Here is a 22208-nt window from a genome sequence, read left to right on the forward strand (position 1 = left end):
TGGATGCAGTGTTTGGCCGGTTAGATGATGGAGTGTGTGTGTGTGTTTGAGTTCTTGTTTTTTTTCCCTCCCTATCAATTAGTTGGTTCTATTTGTTACTTTAGCTTTGCTTGACCTTGCTTTGGCCTTGACCAACCTCTGATGCACTTATACCGCCAAAGGGATCACGTTTTGCAAAAAAAAGAAAAGAAAAAAAAAAGGTCCCCACGCTCTGAACGTGCTTATGATATCATCAGAGTTAAAGCATCTGGATCTTTTTTTTCTTTATTATCTTAAGGTCTTCACTGGGAATGTTTACTTCAGGGAAAAGGATGTTTAGTTTCCGGCATGTCTCGGCAGCAATTTTCTGGGATCAGTTAGCCTTCGCTCATCCGCCCCTCTAAGCCGCTCTCCTCAAGCAGCGGAAAAAGGAAGCAATCTGACATCCTAATTTGGAGCACTAAGTATTAAGTGGCAAGTACACGCTGGCTCAGAGCCCAAGTGCTTCTCACCCTACTGATCGGATAGCGCTCATCAGTGGAGTAACATAGTAATGACGGGCCCCAGGCTATTACACCGGCCCCCTGGGCTGCACGGTTATGAAGCACATACAAACACACAGCGCTCATGTCAAGAAGGGAACCCATATAAGTGAATTTGTGCAAAAAAAAAAAATTCTCTTTATTGCTTATGAATGTCAAACAATGAAGAAACGGACTGAAATATGCAGAAACATTTTAACATAAACAGAAATAAAGTCCAAACATAACTATAATGCCACACATCCCGCATCACCAGAGAGAATCTGCCATTCCACCGGAGCATAAAAAAGCATGAATCATTTACAATAAGATCAAGATGCATTTATCAAACAGACTGAATTTTAATTTCTTGCCGACTTGTTATATAGTCATATTTGTGCCTGGAATCATTTAGCTTCAGCGACTGCACGGATCTGCTCCAGCAGTTTCTCTATGTTGTTTGAGATGTTTTTTCCAGCAACCTCCATAACTTCAGTGATCATCTCAGCATCGTAAGGACCTTTTAAGATGCCATATTTCTTCCTCCAATCACCAGGCTTTTCTGATGGAACAGTAATACACTTAAACTTTAATACACTTAAACTCATGCATTTTTTTAAATTTTGGTTAAATTTTTGACACAATTCCCCAATAAATTCGGACTGGTACAGCAGTATCAAATGAAATCAAATTAGTTATTGATTGCATTTGAAGCAGGAAGTTTTACATCAGCTATTAGTGATATGCCCGCAGTTGTGGTCTTTACTGGTCTTGAAATAAAATCCAGAGTCCTTTTAGTCTGAGACCAAGACTGAGTACAAATTAGGTCGAGACCGAGACAAGACCAAGATATTCCAAACAAGTGCAATATGGGTTAAGCCATGCTGTTTTGAGGACGTTAAATAATGGTGCAGAAAAAGTAAACTTTACTAAATGTATTTACTACAGGCAAGGGTCCACTTACCTCCACAGTTGACCACATTAAACAGAGGGATGTGAATCACGGTTGGAGCATTTTGGCCTTTGAACACATAAAAATCCTTTGGTTTCTTCCCTTCTTTACTGGGAACGTCGACTTCAGGGAAAGGGATGTTTAGTTTCTTGCACGTTTTAGCAGCTTCTCTCAATGTCTGCAATGGAAAAGTATAGCAGTAGCACTTTATTAAAAGACAGAGGTTTTTATTGAGACTGACATTATTCACTTAAATCTGCCCCTTCATTCTATGTAGCCTATACTTCATCAGGTACCAGCCAAGAAACTGCCACTGAGATGAATGGGAAACCTGATGGATGGAAAGCTCTATCCAGATATTACAGAACGCATGAAGATATACAGTGAGGAAAATAAGTATTTGAACACCCTGCTATTTTGCAAGTTCTCCCACTTAGAAATCATGGAGGGGTCTGAAATTGTCATCGTAGGTGCATGTCCACTGTAAGAGACATAATCTAAAAAAAAAAATCCAGAAATCACAATGTATGATTTTTAACTATTTATTTGTATGATACAGCTGCAAATAAGTATTTGAACACCTGTCTATCAGCTAGAATTCTGACCCTCAAAGACCTGTTAGTCTGCCTTTAAAATGTCCACCTCCACTCCATTTATTATCCTAAATTAGATGCACCTGTTTAAGGTCGTTAGCTGCATAAAGACACCTGTCCACCCCATACAATCAGTAAGAATCCAACTACTAACATGGCCAAGACCAAAGAGCTGTCCAAAGACACTAGAGACAAAATTGTACACCTCCACAAGGCTGGAAAGGGCTACGGGAAATTGCCAAGCAGCTTGGTGAAAAAGGTCCACTGTTGGAGCAATCATTAGAAAATGGAAGAAGCTAAACATGACTGTCAATCTCCCTCGGACTGGGGCTCCATGCAAGATCTCACCTCGTGGGGTCTCAATGATCCTAAGAAAGGTGAGAAATCAGCCCAGAACTACACGGGAGGAGCTGGTCAATGACCTGAAAAGAGCTGGGACCACCGCTTCCAAGGTTACTGTTGGTAATACACTAAGACGCCATGGTTTGAAATCATGCATGGCACGGAAGGTTCCCCTGCTTAAACCAGCACATGTCCAGGCCCGACTTAAGTTTGCCAATGACCATTTGGATGATCCAGAGTCATGGGAGAAAGTCATGTGGTCAGATGAGACCAAAATAGAACTTTTGGTCATAATTCCACTAAACGTGTTTGGAGGAAGAAGAATGATGAGTACCATCCCAAGAACACCATCCCTACTGTGAAGCATGGGGTGGTAGCATCATGCTTTGGGGGTGTTTTTCTGCACATGGGACAGGGCGACTGCACTGTATTAAGGAGAGGATGACCGGGGCCATGTATTGCGAGATTTTGGGAACAACCTCCTTCCCTCAGTTAGAGCATTGAAGATGGGTCGAGGCTGGGTCTTCCAACATGACAATGACCAAGCACACAGCCAGGATAACCAAGGAGTGGCTCTGTAAGAAGCATATCAAGGTTCTGGCGTGGCCTAGCCAGTCTCCAGACCTAAACCCAATAGAGAATCTTTGAGGGAGCTCAAACTCCGTGTTTCTCAGCGACAGGCCAGAAACCTGACTGATCTAGAGAAGATCTGTGTGGAGGAGTGGGCCAAAATCCTCCTGCAGTGTGTGCAAACCTGGTGAAAAACTACAGGAAACGTTTGACCTCTGTAATTGCAAACAAAGGCTACTGTACCAAATATTAACATTGATTTTCTCAGGTGTTCAAATACTTATTTGCAGCTGTATCATACAAATAAATAGTTAAAAAATCATACATTGTGATTTCTGGATTTTTTTTTTTAGATTATGTCTCTCACAGTGGACATGTACCTACGATGACAATTTCAGACCCCTCCATGATTTCTAAGTGGGAGAACTTGCAAAATAGCAGGGTGTTCAAATACTTATTTTCCTCACTGTCAATAGTCAAAATGAAAATGTTTTTATCTGTTCAGATGATACACAGCATTTGTAATTATCTTTCTGTGTTTTTGAAGTTCTTTATGTTTTAGGTTATGGTTATGGCAACTCTGAATGCCATCATTATTAAATAAAAATCCATCTGTGTTCCACAGAAGCAGGAAGAGTTTAGATATGGGATCAGAACAACATGAGGGTGAGTAAATGGTGATAGAATTTACATTTCTAGGGGATGTATTCCTTCAAATTAACTTTTTTTGAGACAATGTGTGCGTTATATTGAATTAAATAAGCATATACCGTGAAAGGATCTCCATCGCTGAAATCCAGAGCAATGATGAGGTCAATGTTTCGTTCTTTTCTCAGCACTGAGAAGTAGGGTGAGTTGATCAACAGTCCGGCGTCTATAAAATCTCTTGTCTCTTTTTGCAAAAGAGCGGCTGGCACTGACTCATCTACTCAACCATAGCATGAAGTGAGTCTATTTATTATTCACAATGTATTTCCACTTACCAAACGGGTCTTTTCTCACCTGTCATGTTGTGGAGGAAGTTATAATTCCTGCCCCAGATCCTCTGAGCAACGCATCTACAAAGATCAACGAAACAAATACACTTCAAAATTTGTTTATTAAAGTTCTTCAGTTCTTCAGCTCAGTAAATGGTTGTTAGGGTCTTATCAATAATTCTATAGGGTTCTTAACTACATGGTTCTTTGCAGATTAAAAATGTTTCATTACAATGTTTTCATTACATTTCAGAAAATAAACAGTATTTTGACGTTTTATGGAAACTTGTGCGTAAAGTTGCAATCTTATGTGTAAAGTCTATAATATAAGGTGACCTGTATCAAAGTATCGTGAGATCTATAGAGAGAAGAGCAATTGGCTCCTTATGCTTTGGAATCGCTCTCGCGGTATTCTGATGTCATACAACAATCGATCTGCGCAGCGCAGACAGCCAATACCTGCTTATTTTAGGCTATTTAGAAATCCTGGGCTGTCCATTGGCATGGTTCAAATCACACTTATCTGACTGCCATCAATTCATTCGTAAATGAAGAGGTATCATATGGTATCACAAGTACAGTATGGAGTACCTCAAGGCTCAGTACTAGGACCGCTGCTTTTCACGCTCTACATGTTACCCTTGGGAAATTTCATCAGGAAACAAGATGTTAGCTTTCACTGTTATGCTGATGATACTCAGCTCTATATTTGTTCGGGGCCCGACGAAACATACCAATTTGCAAAACTAACAGAATGCATAGTTGATATAAAAAATGGATGACTAGTAATTTCTTACTGCTAAATTCTGAAAAAACAGAGGTGTTAATTATCTGGCAAAAGAAAAAAAAAAAAACTTCTATATGTAATAACCTAGAATACTGTCCAGAATGCAGCAGCTAGAGTTCTTACTAGAACCAGGAAGTATGACTATATTAGCCCAGTTCTGTCAACACTGCACTGGCTCCCTATTAAACATCGCATAGATGTTAAAATCTTGCTAATTACTTACAAAGCCCTGAATGGTTTAGCACCTCAGTACTTAAGCGAGCTCTTATCGCACTATAGTCCTTCACATCCGCTGCATTCTCAAAACTCTGGCCATTTGAAAATACCTAGAATATCAAAATCAACAGTAGGTGGCAGAACCTTTTCCTGTTTAGCGCCCAAACTCTGGATATGCTGGTTTCGTTTGGCCAGAGGGGTATTTGCCCGATTGAGCCTGGTTTCTCCCAAGGTTTTTTTTTCTCTATCCTGTCACTGATGGAGTTTTGGTTCCTTGACACTGTCGCCTTTGACTTGCTTAGTTGGGGACACTTAATTTCTGGCAATATTGTGTGCTTGATTGCACAGACACTATTTGAAGAGAACTGAACTGAGCTGCATGATGACATTACGGAATCAACAATGAACTGACTTTACTGAAAAATGTACTGTTCACTATTGTCCTCCTTTTACAGCTGCTTTATATCAGAATTTAATTTTGTTTGCAATATTTACACACCTTTTCTTTTTAACACTGTAAAGCTTGTTCGACCCAATCTGTATTGTATAAAGCGCTATATAAATAAAGGTGACCTGACCTGACTGTTTTTTTCCCCTTATCAGCAGTTTTCTGACCTCCAGAAAGGTCTGTAAAAAGATAGGGACATATATATTAGTCATTTGTTCCTATTCTAGTTTGTGCATCTACAAGCATAATTTACAATTAGCCAAAACAAAAACAACAACAAAACAGTGGTTTGAATGATATTAAGGCTCGTTATCCTATCCATTTTTGCGGTTTCATGATTTGATTTTCATAATTATTTTACTATTTAAAATGTGCTAAAAAGCCTTTAAATAGATTATATAACATTTACATATAAATTTACATTATTTAGCAGATACTTTCCAAAGAGACTTACAAATGACAAATGTTAAATACAGATATAATGTGAAATATGGCTTTTTTTTCATTGCCGATGGCTGACAGACATCACAATGTTGAGCTGGCACAGTTTGATTTATCAATAACGTGCTTACAGAGTTTGGTCGTTTAAAAACACTGTCTTAATGCATTAAGCCACCTTAAGCATTTTTCACATTAAGCATTTTAGAATGTCCCCTCTGTGACAATGTGCCCCACACTACAGGCAGCAATTTAATTTGATGTGAAAACAAGTCTGTGAGAGACAGACAAAATGTAGTTGTACTATCATTTACCTTTGTGAACATAAAATAGTAAAAATATTTATTTCTCCAACAGAAAACTTCAGACATATTTCCATCACAGCCTTGTTGTCATTGCATATGTTCAAATGTTATCTACCCTTGCAGTGATGAACAAACGTGATGAATAACTTTTGTCTGTTAGAAATAAACTTAAAAACAAAAATGAACCACCCCTGAGAAATATTCATTGCAGTAATTGTGACAAATAGCCCCAAATATTGTCTATATAAATTCTAGCACACTTTTGGAAATGTTTACTGGGCAGCGCTGATCTGGTGGCCTCAACAAGAGTAGAAGGATCAGCATCCACAAGGTTCATGAGCTCCTGGTAACATTCATCTATTGGTGGAAACACATTGAACAAACATAAACACACTGCAAAATGTCTTGATATATATAAAATTGTCAAAAGAGCCAACGCCTGAAAGGGTACACTCTAAGTAATAAGGAGCGATTTAGAAGACGGTGCATTTCTTTTTGAAGTGTTACTGAAATGCAGTGGAGTAAAAATATGTTATGCTTTCAACATTTCGTGAAATGATTCTAAAAGTACAAATACTTGCTCTTAAGTGAAGTAACAGTTTAAAGACACTTTGTTTTTGCCAACCATTAGCTAAAGGACGTCAAGTGAGTCATTGAAACATTCACTCAGGTGATTCATTCAAACTCTATTCTAAAATTCCACTGATGCTGTCATGTGTATGTCTGTTTAGTTCTGGTTTTCCTTAGTTCTGGTGTTTGACCTAGGTTCCTAGGTTCTAGTTTTACCGCCATTAGTTTATTTCCTTGGTTACTAATCTGTATGCACCGGTTCCTTTACTCACTGATTACGTTGGTTTCATTATATAAGCGCTGTTTTCTCCTCAGCTCCTTTATTGATGTTTTTTATGTTTGGTGTTAGCGTTAAGTTTTTGTTTCACAGTGCAGCTCATTTTAGTAGCTCACACTGCAGGAAGGAAACACAGTGAGGAAAATATATATTTCAATACTTTCTCTCGCAGTTATATCGTTGGGTAATTATACTGTATATAAAATGCGGGCATCAGGGAGCCGCTATTAATATGCAGGGCACTGAAACTGCTTTCAAATGCACGATAAACTCTGTTTATACCATGGAGCGGCAGTAGCCTACTTACCACACATTTTACAAGATCAGATGCTTGTCAGTGGTGCTCAGGATCTGTAAATCATTCGCCATCATCCTCAGTCATCTCTCCTTACTCTGTTTATGTGGTAAGTGAAATCTTTTGAACTGCAATGTAACAGGCTACCGCTAACAAGGAGCTAACCATGTCCCTTTAGTGGCTCGTGTTATTTTATTAGAACGCGTTATTTGTTTTCCGTGCCTTTCTGAATACAGACACCAACCCATCCCTGCACTTCACATCCCCTGCACAGCCTGGAACATAACATTTATTTCCATGATCTGCCATTTTCGCTGTTGTCCTCGCTTGTTTCTTCACAATACCTGCGGAACTTCTGATGGTTCGGCTGGAGGCTGGCCTCTGGCCTTGAACATGGGCGGGTTTATGCAAATGTTGGGGGCGTAACTATTAGTGATTCTCACTGTAACGTCACAGTCGGTGTTATGTTCTGATTCGCCTATTTTTCAATGGTCTTTTTGATTCACGAGATTTACTCAAGGAGGAAACAATGGTATTTGAGGCTCACGGTATGTCATTTCCATGTACAGAACTGTTATTATTCAACTATGCCAAGGTAAATACAGTTTTCCATTCTATGGCACCTTTAATGTATTGTATAAAAGAATTTTAGTTGTTCATTCCTTTTGAAAGAGTTTGCCAAGAAAGTTCCTCACTGACCTTCAACGAAAGGCTGCTGAGTGGTTCTCGAGGTGTTTCCTCCGGTGTCATCTTTCCATTTTTACAGTGAATAGCAGCAGGTGTTTCCGCACAACCAGAAGCAATCATACAAAACAACGTTACATCAGGGCTAGTGATATATTTTTAGTAAGTGCTACAGATAGAGATGAAGAGAACTTTTTAATATATATTTTTTGCGTCTGACACTTTTCAGCTTTTAGCGTGAACATTTGCTTGGCCACAAATGATAGATCAACAAATATTTGAACACATGGAACTAATCAATAAATAAACAATAAAATTTCATACCTTGCTTCATTTTGTCTAATGCCGATTTTATTTCAGGTATTGAAATAGCTGAAAAACAAAATCAAATGAAAATGAAATGACTTTTAAGCAGAATTAAATCTTCAAGTTTCACAATTCAAGTTGTACCTTTTATCCATTTCCAGGTCGCCTCTCCATCAGCTAAAGCACTGCTACACACAGCTGCAGAAAACACAAGATGAAACAAACACAACATTTCAAATAAATGAAACAAATTTTGCCCCCCAGCTTCATGAAACAGTTCATTTCAATACTCCTTGGGACTAAACTTTCTAGTATATAAAAGTATACTTTAAGTATAACAGTAGTAAACTTTGAGTACACAACTAGTTTACCTCTTATTACCTAGTTTACCTATGTTTTAGTATGTACTGCAACTATACTAAAAGTGAACTTAAAGGTATACTGATAGTTTACTAATTAAATACTTGTAGCATTTTTAGTACACTTTGAAGTATGGTCTCAGTAAACTACTAGTTTAGTAGTCTTATACTGCAAGTACAATCGTAAGTTTTCTTTAAGTGAACTTTACATCATACTTTAAGTATACTACTGTGTCCCTATTTAGTAATGTGTATATATTTTGTTATATCTGAACATACAAAACATCAAAAGAAAGAACAGAGTATCTACTTTTAAACAAAAACATTTTTTTTTATAAACACTTGAATGTGGTAAGTTTCATAAATAAAAAATAGATAAAGAAATAAACAACATTTTAAACAAAAAGCTGAAAAAAGACTATGAATTGGATTCAGAATGATAATCAAAACGTAGATGGAGTCCAAAAGCTTGACAATCATTATTACCTCTTCGTGTGTCAACATTTTATTCCATAACATTACACAATTTTGATGCTGTTTTATGTCTGATGATCGTGTTAGATTACACGTGGAAGCATCTGTTGTTTCGGTTTCTTCTTCACTTGTGTTGTTTTGGAAATTCTGTGCAGAAGATGTGTACTAGCGCCCCCTACCGTATAACAATGAAAACATTCTCAGAGCACAAGTATAGCTCAAATAAATTTAGACTTTTTCTAAGTATAAGTCAAGTATACTTGTCATTTTAATTATATTTCTGATAAGTACATAAAGCACATTTCTGAGAAGTACATAAAAAGTAGACAAAGTATAATTTCCTGTTTTTAGTTTAAAAGTAGTATACTAATAGCACACCTGTATAAACTTCTTTTTCGTAAGGGATGTCATAATGGGAGTCCGCAAACGTGTACATATTACTCCTATTTTTATGGCTGTTGTGTTTATTTGTGCTATATAAATAAATGAAATCAAATTAAATCCAATTAAATGTCAATGCAATTGGCATAAAGTTTCATGCGGAAAAATTATTTTTGAACTTTTTCAATCATTCCCTTGGTTACATTTCAGTTCGAGGTGGTTGGCTGTTACAAGCTGTAGCTCTCAAAAAACTCAGTTCACAAGTTGTAATAATGAGTTTTACGAGGACGTAACCGCTTTTTTACAAGTTGGTATCTCGTAATCATGATAATTACAATATGGTGTGAACGCACCTATAGTCCTAGTGTTTCACTTGTGCGATGTCAGTCGATGCTTGTGTTTGAAGTTCCTTGTTCCCTCTGTTTTTGTAAAAGTTTATCTGTTTCTCTATTAAACTACTCTTCGCACTTAGATCCTCAGCTTTGCCTGCTCTCTCCACACGCTACAGCAGTCCCGCAACAGAATTTGTTACCTTGCAGGTACAGCATGTCCATTTCAGGCTGCAGTTTTTTCTTTGAGCCGTTGTCAAACTGGCTGCCGAAGCTGGAGGTTTCCACAAATGCTCCAGTGAGGGAATAACCTGCTTCATGTGGAGTGATCTCAAACCAGGGGTCTGCAGACAAAAAACACCACCATATAACAGCTGTCACAAACATTAAAACTCTTTCAGTCAAAAACACAAACCTCCTTCCTCACGCCTTTTGCATTGCTTGTCGATCACTGCGTAAATGGGATACGGGTCTTTAGTGTGCTGGTCCCGCTGATCTGTGAGTGTTTGTTCATCAATCTGAAGAGAACATATTTTTTTACAGCATCATGTTGTAGTGGAGACTGCCAGGGCAATCGATAACAAATTTGAGTGATGACATTTTCTCAACATGTCCTGAGTAAAGTTTTAAAATCAAGCTGTAAATGTAAAAATTAAAATGGTGCTTGAGGAAACATTTGGGGTTCTTCAGATCGATTCACTGGCAGAACCTTTTAGAAAGGGGGGTTCTCTGAGGAATGTACAAAATGGCGCTCATGACTTCCTGCAAGAACTCCAAAGACGGTCAGCAGTTCCTCCACTGATACCATCCTAAAGAAAAGGCTTTGTGACACTCAAAATATGTGTTCAAGTTTCTGGAATTTACAACAGGATGTTTGAGGTTCTGCAGAAGTTTCCACCAGGTACTTTACTTCATTAAGAGGGCATATAGCAATGAACGACAAATGCTAGAGGTTAAAGTACTGGAAGAAGGTGACGTTAGAAAATTTATTGTATAAGTGGCAAAGGAATAAACTTATTAGAATTGCTTTGATAAACTGAAAGATACAGGAAATTATCTAAGAATATAATGATATCATTTTGTTTGTTTGTACTATCGTAAAGTTTTATTTTTACTGAAGACCTGCGAAATGGGTTTGTGTTATTTGAACAAAATATGAAGCAGTCACGTGGTTGTGTGGGACAACGAATTTTCGGACGTCATAGATCATGTGGACATGACAAAACTATTCTAATCAAGCTCCGGTACATGTTTTCATTGTGAGATGTTTCACTGCATTGATGTCATATGGCGATCGGTCTGCACAATGCCGATTCATCTCAAACAAGCCTAATATTTTATTTGGGGCCGAACCGTGGTTCGTTTACGTCATCAAGTCAGCAGCGGTTTATCCCATTGCTTAGTAACGACTGGTGCAAGAGAAGGCGGCAAAATGGATAGCGTTGTTCTCTTCACTTTTATATTTATGTTTTTTAACTGTTGGTTTTGTTTCCAAAGCTTCAGTACATAAGGGCACTTACATCTGTCTTAAGAATGCACTGCAAATGCTCTAAAGAACACTGAAGGCGAACAGAAATCAGCTCTCTGCTTGCAGTGTGTCAGTCATGCTCATCAGGAAAGTGAAACACAAACACGCATTCTTATCAAATGATACGTCATTAATAGCAGTTCACTTCCATGATTTGGTACGATTGCATTCATTATCAGTGGCAAACCTTTCCGGAGTTCACTTGTACCCCAGGCCACCCCTTTTAAGCAGGCTCGGGTACGGTTCGTGGGTGCGCACCCGAGTTCAGAAGACAGCGTTCACATCATCCAAACGTACTGAACTTTGACATCAATCAAACTCGGGTGAAAGCACCCAAAATGTGTGAGTATATGTACAATATACATACATGTATCTAATAATACCTAGTTATTGTTATCCATAACAATTTTTTTTCTTTTTTTTTCTTTTATTGTTCTTGCACCTTAAAGGTTTGCTTTTTCAATTTCGTTGTACTTGTACAATGACAATAAAGACATACGATACGATACGATAAAATCCACTATAGGTCGACCTAAAAACACATGCACTTTAAATCTGAACATGACCCTCAACAAGTCAAGGTGGGTTGTGCTATGAATAGTTACAGACCTCTTTCACATATGATGTGACAAATAGCACTGCCCAGAGGTCAGTCAAGCTGAAACTGTCTTTCATGTAATAGTTCTTCAGTTTGGTCAATTTGTCTGTCCAGCTCACTCCTGGACCGCTGAGTCTCTCGATGATTTTGTCTTTCACGGTCTCTAGTTTGGTGGACCAGTCTGGTTCTTGGTATAAGGAGGCCATACACCTTCAGAGAAGAACATACTGCTCTCATTTTTGACATTCAACCCAATTCGATCTCTGTGTGTTTGTTGTTTCTCAGGGTTCGTACCAGGTGGATCCAGAGACTCCGCTCAGATAAAGGATGCAGTCCAGAAGACCCGCTTTATCAAGCTGAACCAGGGATTCCAGCAAAGCCACCATGGCTCTTTGTCCTCCTCCAGAACCAAGTAACGCAATGTTTGGCACTTTATCCTGAAACACACACACACCACTCACAGCATAAACCTAAGGAAATATTTCCCTATCAAACGGTCACTTCCATTGTGTCACTTGATGACTATGAGGAAACTGTTTCCTCTGATACTGAAGCCTGATTTGTTCATGTTCGTGTAGCTGCACAAACCAATGGTGCTCTAGCCTGCCAGAATGGGAGGAGCTGCTGGCTATATATATATATATATATATATATATATATATATACATATATATACATACATATATATACATATATATATATATATACATATATACATATATATACATATACACACATACACATATAGACACATATAGACATATATATATATATATATATATATATACACATATACATATATATATATATATATATATATATATATATATATATATATATATGTGTATATATGTATATTGGAGACTACATCCCCAGTCGGTTCAAATGATTTGGTCGGTCTTCGGCAAGGCAGAGGTGGACCTCTTTGCCTCCAAAGACAACTATCACTGCCCAATCTATTTTTCAAGACAACGGGATGCTCTGGTCCACAATTGGCCCGTTTATATGCCCTCCCTCCGATCACCCTGCTTCTTCAGGTTATCAGGCGGGTCAGGGAAATGAAATGCTTTCTTGTGGTTCCACTCTGGAGAAACCAGGCTTGGTTTCCAGAGATGATTCAGCTGCTGTCGGCAATGCCATTGAGGAGAATTTGGCAAAATTTTGCACCCCCAGCCGCAGCTTTGGAGCCTTCATGTCTGGCCCCTTGACGGGAGTCTAACCATCTCTCCGTGAGAGTCACTAATACCATTTTAGAGGCTGGAGCTCCGTCTACAAGATGTCCCTATGCCCTTAAATAGTCAGTCTTCTGTGACTGGTGTTTAGCACGAAGCCTGGACCTTAATTCTTGTGATGTGTCCCACATGCTAACCTTTCTTCAGGAGTTGTTGGATAAGGGACATACCCCTTCCACACTCAAAGTTTATGTGGCAGCCATCGCGGCGAATCATTCTCTCGTGGCTGGCTGATCAATTGGCAGAAACAACCTGGTCGTTAAGTTCCTAAGGTGTGCTCAGAGACTGAACCCACCTCACCCTAGGACTGTGCCGACATGGGACTTGCCTATAGTCCTAAGGGCCCTCAAGGGCCCTCCCTTTGAGCCGCTTCAAACTGCTGACTTGCGGGCCATGCCACTCAAAACCACTGTTTCAGTGGGAACTCTATTGGAGAGATTTGTATGGTTGTGTCGTCGCAGTCTACCTTCATTCGATTTTATAATTTGGACATCCCTGCCCTAAGGCGTGGATCTTATGTGCTTAAATCTACCCATTCCCCCTTTTGAGTGGAACGGTTATGTTAAGTAGACCTCAGATTATAACTCGGGTCTCTGTTGTAGCTTAGGCTGTGTTGGGCTTGTAGAGCAGGCTTAATTCTGCATCTGCTCATAGCGCAGCACTGCTGGATGTGTTCCCCATAGTTGCAATGCAACAGGAGTGACCATTCGATAGGGAACTGGCCATGCTATAAACTGCACACAAATCATTGGCTGTTGTTTCAGTCGAATGATTCTGATGAGATGGTGCTCTGACCTGGATTATATAGCCGGCTCCTCCCATTCTGGCGGCTTGTTCACAAACGTGAACAAATCAGGCTTCAGTATCAGAGTAAACAGGAGTTTCCCCATAGTCGTCAAACGACGCAACATTCGTTCCCTTATCTCAGGGAACCGAGGTTGCATTAGTAATCGGAGCATTTTTCACAATCAAGACAATGAAACTAATGTTTGACATCTGCTGTTCACTGGTCACAGAATTATTTGTAGGTCATATTGATATAACTAGTTAGATATATGAAGTATAGCATAAGATGTTTTACCTGACTGCAGCGTATGTTAAACTTCTGCAGGCATTGTAGAACAGTGTTTCTCCTTCTGGCTACAAACTCTTCCTCGTTCGTATTCAGAGAGTGTCCGATTCTCACCTCACCACTGCAGCAGAGACACAGACAGACAGAGCAATGCTGAATTTAACTTCACCTATTTGAAATAAGTATTCTAGATCTGAATACAATTTATTCTGCAATTTATTTCAATAGTTTATCCTCTGAAATTTCCAGTTTGTTTACAGATGTTAATTGTGTAAGTAATGCAGTACAGTTCTTATCCCATCATTCTAAGAATCTATGCAGAATTACCTTTCCTGGGGTTCAGATGCACTCATCTATAAAACAATAGAGTTAACATTAAAGTAAATCTAAAAATAATTTGATAAACTCATGAGTCAGTTTTTCTTGTCAGAAGAATATACAGTATATATATATATATATATATATATATATATATATATATATATATAGCCACAACCATTTTTATAATTGATAATAATCAGAAATGTTTCCTGAGCATGAATTATGATTGATCGTGTGACAGTGACAACTATTAAAGGGTATATCGGATGCCTATTTTCCACAAGTTGGTATGATTCTTTAGGGTCTTCATGAAAAGTCTATAACATTCTTTGGTTAAAATTTCTTAAAACAACACCCTTTTTACCTTGTCAAAAACAACTCTGTTCACAGCAACCCGTTTCGGTGCATGTACCTTTAAATGATAATGAGGAACTGCTCACCCTTCTCTGAGACTGTTAACTTTAGCCACATTCGTCGTGTTGCTATTAGTACATTATTAGGAAAGGAGATTTGCAAAAAACCGTATACTCACTTCTGGAGGTGAAGCTGGATCGTGAATGATTCGTGCAAACATAAACACATTTATGTAGATCTGAGGGTGCATTCCCTTCAAAAACAAAAGTAATCCACTGCGTCTTCAGCAGCTCAGATGTTGGGAGTAAATGACAACTGCTATGTTCATTATTACATCCAACAACAAAACACCTCAATCGCTTAGAAGACATTCTTGTCTACACCTGCTCTGGCATCGAAACAATGGCGGACTGTTGACAGCTTACTCAGGGCGGATTTATGCTAAAACAGCAGTGTCCGTCTATAATCGTGGGAGGGGCCTATGCAAAGTGACGTCACTTTACCAAGAATCTAGCCGCATTCCAGATGAGGTTGAGTTCAAACCTCAGTGAGTTCGAGTCAATCACGTCACACTAAGATATTGACCTTATGATGTTGCCATGACACAATGAGAGCATTTTGTGTTTTTGTGTCAATTAAGTCAAAAACAGAAAAATAAAATAAAATAAATAAATCACATAAAATGCTGCTGTTTGTTTTGAAAACAGCTGACAAAAAGCAAAAATTGCGGTATCATTTTATAAATGTAATGTGTAATGGTAACGGCGCCGTAAACATCTGAGTCATCTAAACTGAGTCATCAAAGTTCAGCATTGTTTTGTATTGTAGTATGAAGTAGCAAGAGTTTGAGAGATACTCCCCACCCCCAGAGATACTCAGAAATAAACTGATATTAATCACTTTTCCCTCTTACACTCTCAGAAATAAAGGTACAAAAGTTGTCACTGGGGCGGTACCTTTTGTACCTATTAGGTTCAAATATGTACACTTTAAGTACTAATATGTACCTTTAAGGTACCAAAACGGACCCTTTAGGTACAAACATGTACTTTTGAAAAGGTACTGCCCGTGACAGCTTTTGTACCTTTATTTCTGAGAGTTTAGGCAGTGGCAGAGCCAGGATGTTTTCATAGGGGTGGCCAGGAAGGGGGCAGCAACCAGTCTGGGGTGGCACAGAAATCTGCATTATTTCAACATAGAAATGGATTTCACTATAAAGTACTGGACTGTTTTAGTGCCTAAAACACAACTGAATACAATTAATTTGTACTTCATTGTAACTGAGATAGCTGTGAATTACATTATGTAATACTGAGTGAATGACATATTTTGTATTACCTAGGCTACAGGTATTTTAATAAAAGGGCTCACTATAGCTTTATTGCTCAGTAAGCTTGGCTCTGGGTCTTAACACCCCCAAAATCTTGTTCTCCATCATTGCATAGACCCATGCAGATAACTATAGTCAACCGTCACTGAATTTTATATAATCAATGAACTCTGAAAAAGTTATCAGTCATTCTATTCTAACATTCTATTAGTTGTCAAAATTAATTCATTGCAGCACTTTTGTCATACCTAAATTGAGCTCTGTACAAAGGAAAATAATGTTAATCGCCATTTTGTTAATTTCGTGACTTAACTGACGATGTATGCTCGCCACAGTTGCCAACTCTAGCGAGACAAATAAGCAACCGCAGCTTCAAAAACAAGCCCAAAACAAGCCCAATATTTTTTTGATGATTTTTTATCATCAATATTATTAATTTTCAATTATTTATTACCAATAAATGAGCCTGCAACATATTAAACTGAAACCACTCTTTTATCTGAAAAGCAAGATATCAATCACCGAATAGGAGCAGAATAGGATTGGAGAGATGGAAAAGGAGAAAAGCACAAGAGCTTCAAAGGAGAGCTGTAACATAGCCACATATTTATAGCCTAAAATATATAGGGGTCGTTCTATGGAAATGTCAATTTTTCTGTCCCTAGCCTTTACAGAAATATTACACTTGAAAAACACTTGGTTACAATTTTTTTTAAATATATTTTAAAATGAAACAATGTGTTATTTGAACAATTACATCTTCTTGAGGCATCAACGTGGCAATATATATATTTTTAATTATAAAGAATTTCAAGCACCACAAAACTGCTCGTCCCCACAGCCATGTATAGAGGGAAAGTGCTTTATTTTGAGGTCAAAAACAGGTTTTTCTTCCATTTAAAAGAAAATAATGTATACATAACTATCAAATAAATGACATAAAAAAAACAAAATGCCACATAAATATTATAGAAAAATATTAAATATTATATTAAATTATAATATAATTATATTAAAAATAAAATATTATATAATAATATTAAAAATATAAAAGATTTTAAAAATCATTAAGCTGTCATTTGTGTATTCGTGAAGTCAAAAGGTAATCTAATAATGTGGTTTAAATGTTAAAAAAGAAATACATTTTAAGACACCTTGCTATACCAGGCTATTCGAACCAAATGTATTTACTCAGTATTAGGATATGACTACTTGTTTTTTATTACAGCCCGTGATAAATAATACATTACAAAAACATTGTAAAAATTAGGCTAAAAGAAAGTCATCCCTCTCCTCTCGTCTACACAGTAAAATCCCCAGTGTTAAATCAACACTGCTCAGAGTGTATTTGGTCCCACTCCAAATAGTGTTAAAGTAACACTGAAGCAGAGTTAAAGCTAATGAGATAATTATGTGATTAATTAAGTGCTGATTGAGCATTAGTGATGAACACCTGCTGTTAACAAGCAGAATCACTGAAAGAAAATAGAAACACAAGAACTACAACTCACTTCAGCCACAGCCTTTGATAAAATCAACTGAAATAAAAGACATTCAATCTCTGAAGGTCTCAGCAGAGGATGATTAAACAACTCCACAAACAGCATCACCAGCTCCACTTATTATTGACTTTATTTCTGTCAGATGACTACAGAAGCTCTTATTGAAAATTATCAGAGGTTTAAACATTGATGCTTCATTGGTCAAAAACAATGCCACCATCATGGAGATGAGTGTTTACTTTGGTTAGGCTCTTGCCACTTGACTTTCTGTGTTAGTTTTTTCTTTGCAACAATGCATATGTTGTTGTAAAGGAGAAAGATCAGTGCTTTACACTGAGCACATAGTAGATGCTTCTGTGTGATGAGACAATCATTGTTAACTGGCCGGACTTTATGCTTTGTTTTTTTTTTTGGATTTTTGCAATTAACTCGCTGATGTTATAGTATGAGAAAACATTGCAGCCAACAGTTTTTAGCGTGAACGCTTTTAAAACCATCTGCATAAAATTTTTGAACAACTGTATTGTATAGACAAACACAGACATCAAGAACCAGCATATGAATCTCAACAATGGTGACAATCAACAAAATTCTTCAAGCTGCAATGCATGCTGGGTAACACCATAGTAAAAACTCCCACCATGCACTGCAGTATAAATATTTATTGTCACCACTGTTGAGGATCATATGATAAGTGTCCATGTCTAAAAGCTTGAGCTGAAACTCCTCAACTTTTTGAAATGTTACGGTCCTATATGTTTAATACAGAGCTCAAAATTATTGTAGAAATATGATAATTATATATCCAGCAACACATGATATTATTTATATATAAGCTTACATATTTTCTTGGCTGCTTTTTAGTTGATGAATTTAAGTCAATAATCAAAGAGCAAGCAACAGAAACCACTTTGTGTTGGTTAGTCATGTCTTTGATAAGCAGAAAGTGTAATCTGCTACATCAAGCTTCTGTTTCAGCAATGTTCAAGTGTTTGCAGTGAAACACTATTGCAATTAATTAGAAGCAAAATTATTTAAAAGTTCTACAAGCGTCAAGAGCCCAACTACAGCAAACACCAACCTCCATGATGGTGGCATCATTTTTTGACCAATAAAACATCATCTAAACCTTAGTTAATTCTCAATAAGATCTTCTGTAGATGTCTGACAGAAATAAAGTGAGTCTGGTTATTAATGAGTGAAGCTGGTGATGCTGTTTGTGGAGTTGTTTAATCCTCTGCTGAGATCTTCAGAGATTGAATGTCTTTTATTTCAGTTGATTTTATCAAAGGCTGTGGCTGAAGTCAGTTGTTGTTCTTGTGTTTCTATTTTCTTCAGTGATTCTGCTTGTTAACAACAGCTGTTCATCACTAATGCTCAATCATCATTTAATTAATCACTTAATTATCTCATTAGCTTTAACTCTGCTTCAGTGTTACTTTAACACTATTTGGAGTGGGACCAAATACACTCTGAGCAGTGTTGATTTAACACTGGGGATTTTACTGTGTACATCGCTTGGATTACAGCGTCACGCACCTTCTTTTTGAATGTCATTTTTCTCCAATGAGGGGCGGAACATTTGGCAAATTACGCTACAGCACTTCTATTATTGCACTGGTTGGCTATTAACTGCGAGCAGACAGAGTGTCAATCAATGCACTGGAGAATACGGCGAACATAAATAAAGAAACGAAGTTGCTTGTCAGATTTCCCTAACAAGCGACCATATTTTTTTAAATAAGCCCAAAAAACCGCAACCAGGGATTTTTTCCCGCAACTTTACAAAAAAAGAAGCCCAAAGTCGCGTATAATACGCGATAACAACTGTGATGCTCGCAGTTTCTAGTGCGGTTTTTTATGATGAAGTGATAGAGCGTGCGTCTCATATTCGCATACAGTTGAAGAGTGAGCACAGTAAAACGGCTTAAAGTTTGATTTACTGGCATATAACAATATCCCATCAGACCGCAGTTCCCTGTTGTTCTACTGAAGCTCATTTGGCTCCTGTAGCCTACCTTTTCCTCGCTTGTTTGACTCGCGCGCCGAGGGCAAGCTGAAGTGCGCGTCTGAAAAGTCTCCCGTTTGTTGTGGTCGAGAGATACGGCCGTTCCGCGTCTTAATAAGTTTTTAATAAATACATTTTTTGAACTCATTAAAATGCTAAAAACTGTTGAATAAAAATGTTGCATTAATTAGTTTTAATAACTAAGCTTTTGATTATTTATTACGTTTTATTACTATAGAAGATTTTCACAGAATGATTTTGGCAAAATGGCTCTATGCTCTGCATATACTGCATACCCCTTTTCTGCGCCACTGTTAGACCTACAGTTACAGCATGAAATCATATTTAAACCTATAATATTTTACATAGGTCATTTAAACATATAGAATTTTAATCTCTAAATTCTAACTTTTTTTTGCCTCACAATTACAAGTTCATATCACCAAATTCAGCCATTATAACTTGCAATGTAGAGTTTATTTCTTGCAATTCTGCTTTTTCTTCTCAGAATTGAGAGAAAAAAAAAAGTAGAATTGTGAGATATAACCTGGAAATTAAATGTTTTACTCTTTAATTCTATGGCTTTCATAGACTGCCACTGCAGAACTGTCATCTTCTGCCACCAGGTCAGCTCAGTCCACCCACAAAAACGTCATCGTTGTTTGTGAGTCCAAGGCAGCAATTCACATGTCTTGTGTGGACATGCCCCATGGAAGAGTGGGGTTGAGCAGTAGCACTTTAGCATTTAAAGACAACGGATGGCTTTGAACAGAGCAGGTTTTTGAGACCCTAAAGAATCAAACCAACTTGTGGAAAATGAGCATCCGATATCCCCTTTAAAAGTCAAAAGCTGTAAACATGTCTTGATCTGATTGAGGCTACTTTCCAAATAGATAACCTACAGTTGATAAGTTCATCTCATCGCACTTTCTTGTGCAGTCATGCACTTTGTGCTCTATTATTAATAGATCAAAATAGCCTTAGTATGTTTCAAACAATTATCTATAGTATAGTTAACAGTTAACATTGTACAGATTTCTATGTAGGGAAAATGGAAACATTTGTACACTGAAATATGAATCCTTCAAATAAATTTTCACCATGATTGTTTATTTATGCAATTTTGGTAGTGTGCAAGTTATAATTACTGGCCATATTTTATAGCTCATTACTGACAAATGTTGGATTACTTCATCCTACTGTTGTCACATGCCAAGTATATTGACATTAAAATGTTAATTGCTCTTCTATTGCTGAAAATACCTCATCTACATAAAGCTTTAAAACATATACTCACAGTTGCCGTAGATGTGTGATGTAAATGCTATGTTTCCTGGTAAACGAATCATGCAAATCCCTTGAAGACAACTGATCAGACTTATGTGTGGGTGTGTTGGGGAGGGAGGTGCTGCACCTCACCTTTAATAAGTTTGAGTGGTGTGCAACAGGTTGATCTGGATGAACTTGTTGATAGAAGGATCTTTTCACTGCAGGGAGAATGACTTCATGCACAGTAGCTTACCAAAGACTATTCATGCTAACATTCAAATTTTAAGTGAACATTGTTACAGTAAAACACTCATAAATCATAGAGAATATTGCAAAATCACAACTGGTCGTTACTTATTTTGATATATTGATAGCCACATTATTTTAAGCCCTAAACAGTGTCAGAAATGATCTTTTCCATTAAGGGGCGATATTTTATGACCAAATGCTCAAAATAAAATAATTTAATAAATGTTGAGATATTTAAAAAGAATTGTAAATAAGACACAAAAATCTTTAATTATTAAATCACCAAACAAAATTAATATATGCCTGTTGTATTTCATTTTAGCATTCATTTGAATTGATTTTTTATTCAAGCAGCTCACGACATTTCATTTTCATTTTTATTGTTACAGTTGTCGTCACGTTACTCAGCAATAGAGTCGCCTTTCAAGGTTGAATTCTTGAACTTTTTACTAGGGTTTTTCTTTCTTTTCTTTTTTTCTTTCTATTTACGTGCGTGTTTGAAAGGTGATGCCCACTAATGCTGAGATAATGGTTAAATGAAATCAGTTCAAGGTAATGAAGAAAATATATGTATATGTATATATGTATATATATATATATATATATATATATATATATATATATATGTGTGTGTGTGTGTGTGTGTGTGTGTATAAATAACATTTTTATTTGTACCAAAAAAGATTTAAAGTGTCAAAGCCTCAAAGACAGACCCTACCAGTGACATCTAGTGGTCAGCTGTAATTATAGCAGCCACTTTCAAATGATTCACACATCTTGTTGATTCCAGTTTCAACACAAAAGAAATACTCAGCAATAACAGCTGTCTACATTCTGAGAATAACTGTCCACACATGAAAGTGTTACTATGTTACTTATAAAGCAGGGAGGGAACACCAGGCATTTTGTGTCTCCTTATAATGAATGACGCCGTGCAAAAGA

At 37.3% G+C, this 22208-nt stretch overlaps 1 protein-coding gene across 5 annotated transcripts; it reads right to left on the reverse strand.

The window, feature by feature from the left end:
• Positions 1-644: 644 nt before the first annotated feature.
• Positions 645-21126, reverse strand: LOC131540135 (cytosolic phospholipase A2 gamma-like). 5 transcript variants are annotated; one of them, XM_058774613.1, is made up of 17 exons: positions 19759-19809; positions 15087-15161; positions 14561-14586; positions 14243-14354; positions 12224-12366; positions 11941-12139; positions 10219-10321; positions 10007-10147; positions 8405-8458; positions 8279-8326; positions 7970-8020; positions 6405-6485; positions 5516-5564; positions 3960-4015; positions 3728-3882; positions 1465-1630; positions 645-1062 (listed from the first exon to the last, which is right to left on the reverse strand). In XM_058774613.1, the coding sequence occupies exons 2-17, from the start codon at positions 15156-15158 to the stop codon at positions 908-910; spliced, it is 1611 nt and encodes a 536-aa protein (XP_058630596.1). In that variant the 5' UTR covers positions 15159-15161; positions 19759-19809; the 3' UTR covers positions 645-907. The 5 variants fall into 5 exon arrangements, with proteins under 5 accessions (XP_058630596.1, XP_058630598.1, XP_058630601.1 ...); XM_058774615.1 differs by having other exon boundaries at positions 19688-19794; XM_058774618.1 differs by lacking the exons at positions 15087-15161; positions 19759-19809 and adding an exon at positions 21046-21126.
• Between the last annotated feature and the right edge of the window lie 1082 nt (positions 21127-22208).

The sequence above is a fragment of the Onychostoma macrolepis genome, chromosome 05 (assembly GCF_012432095.1).
Source record: "Onychostoma macrolepis isolate SWU-2019 chromosome 05, ASM1243209v1, whole genome shotgun sequence".
Classification (NCBI taxonomy): Eukaryota; Metazoa; Chordata; class Actinopteri; order Cypriniformes; family Cyprinidae; genus Onychostoma; species Onychostoma macrolepis.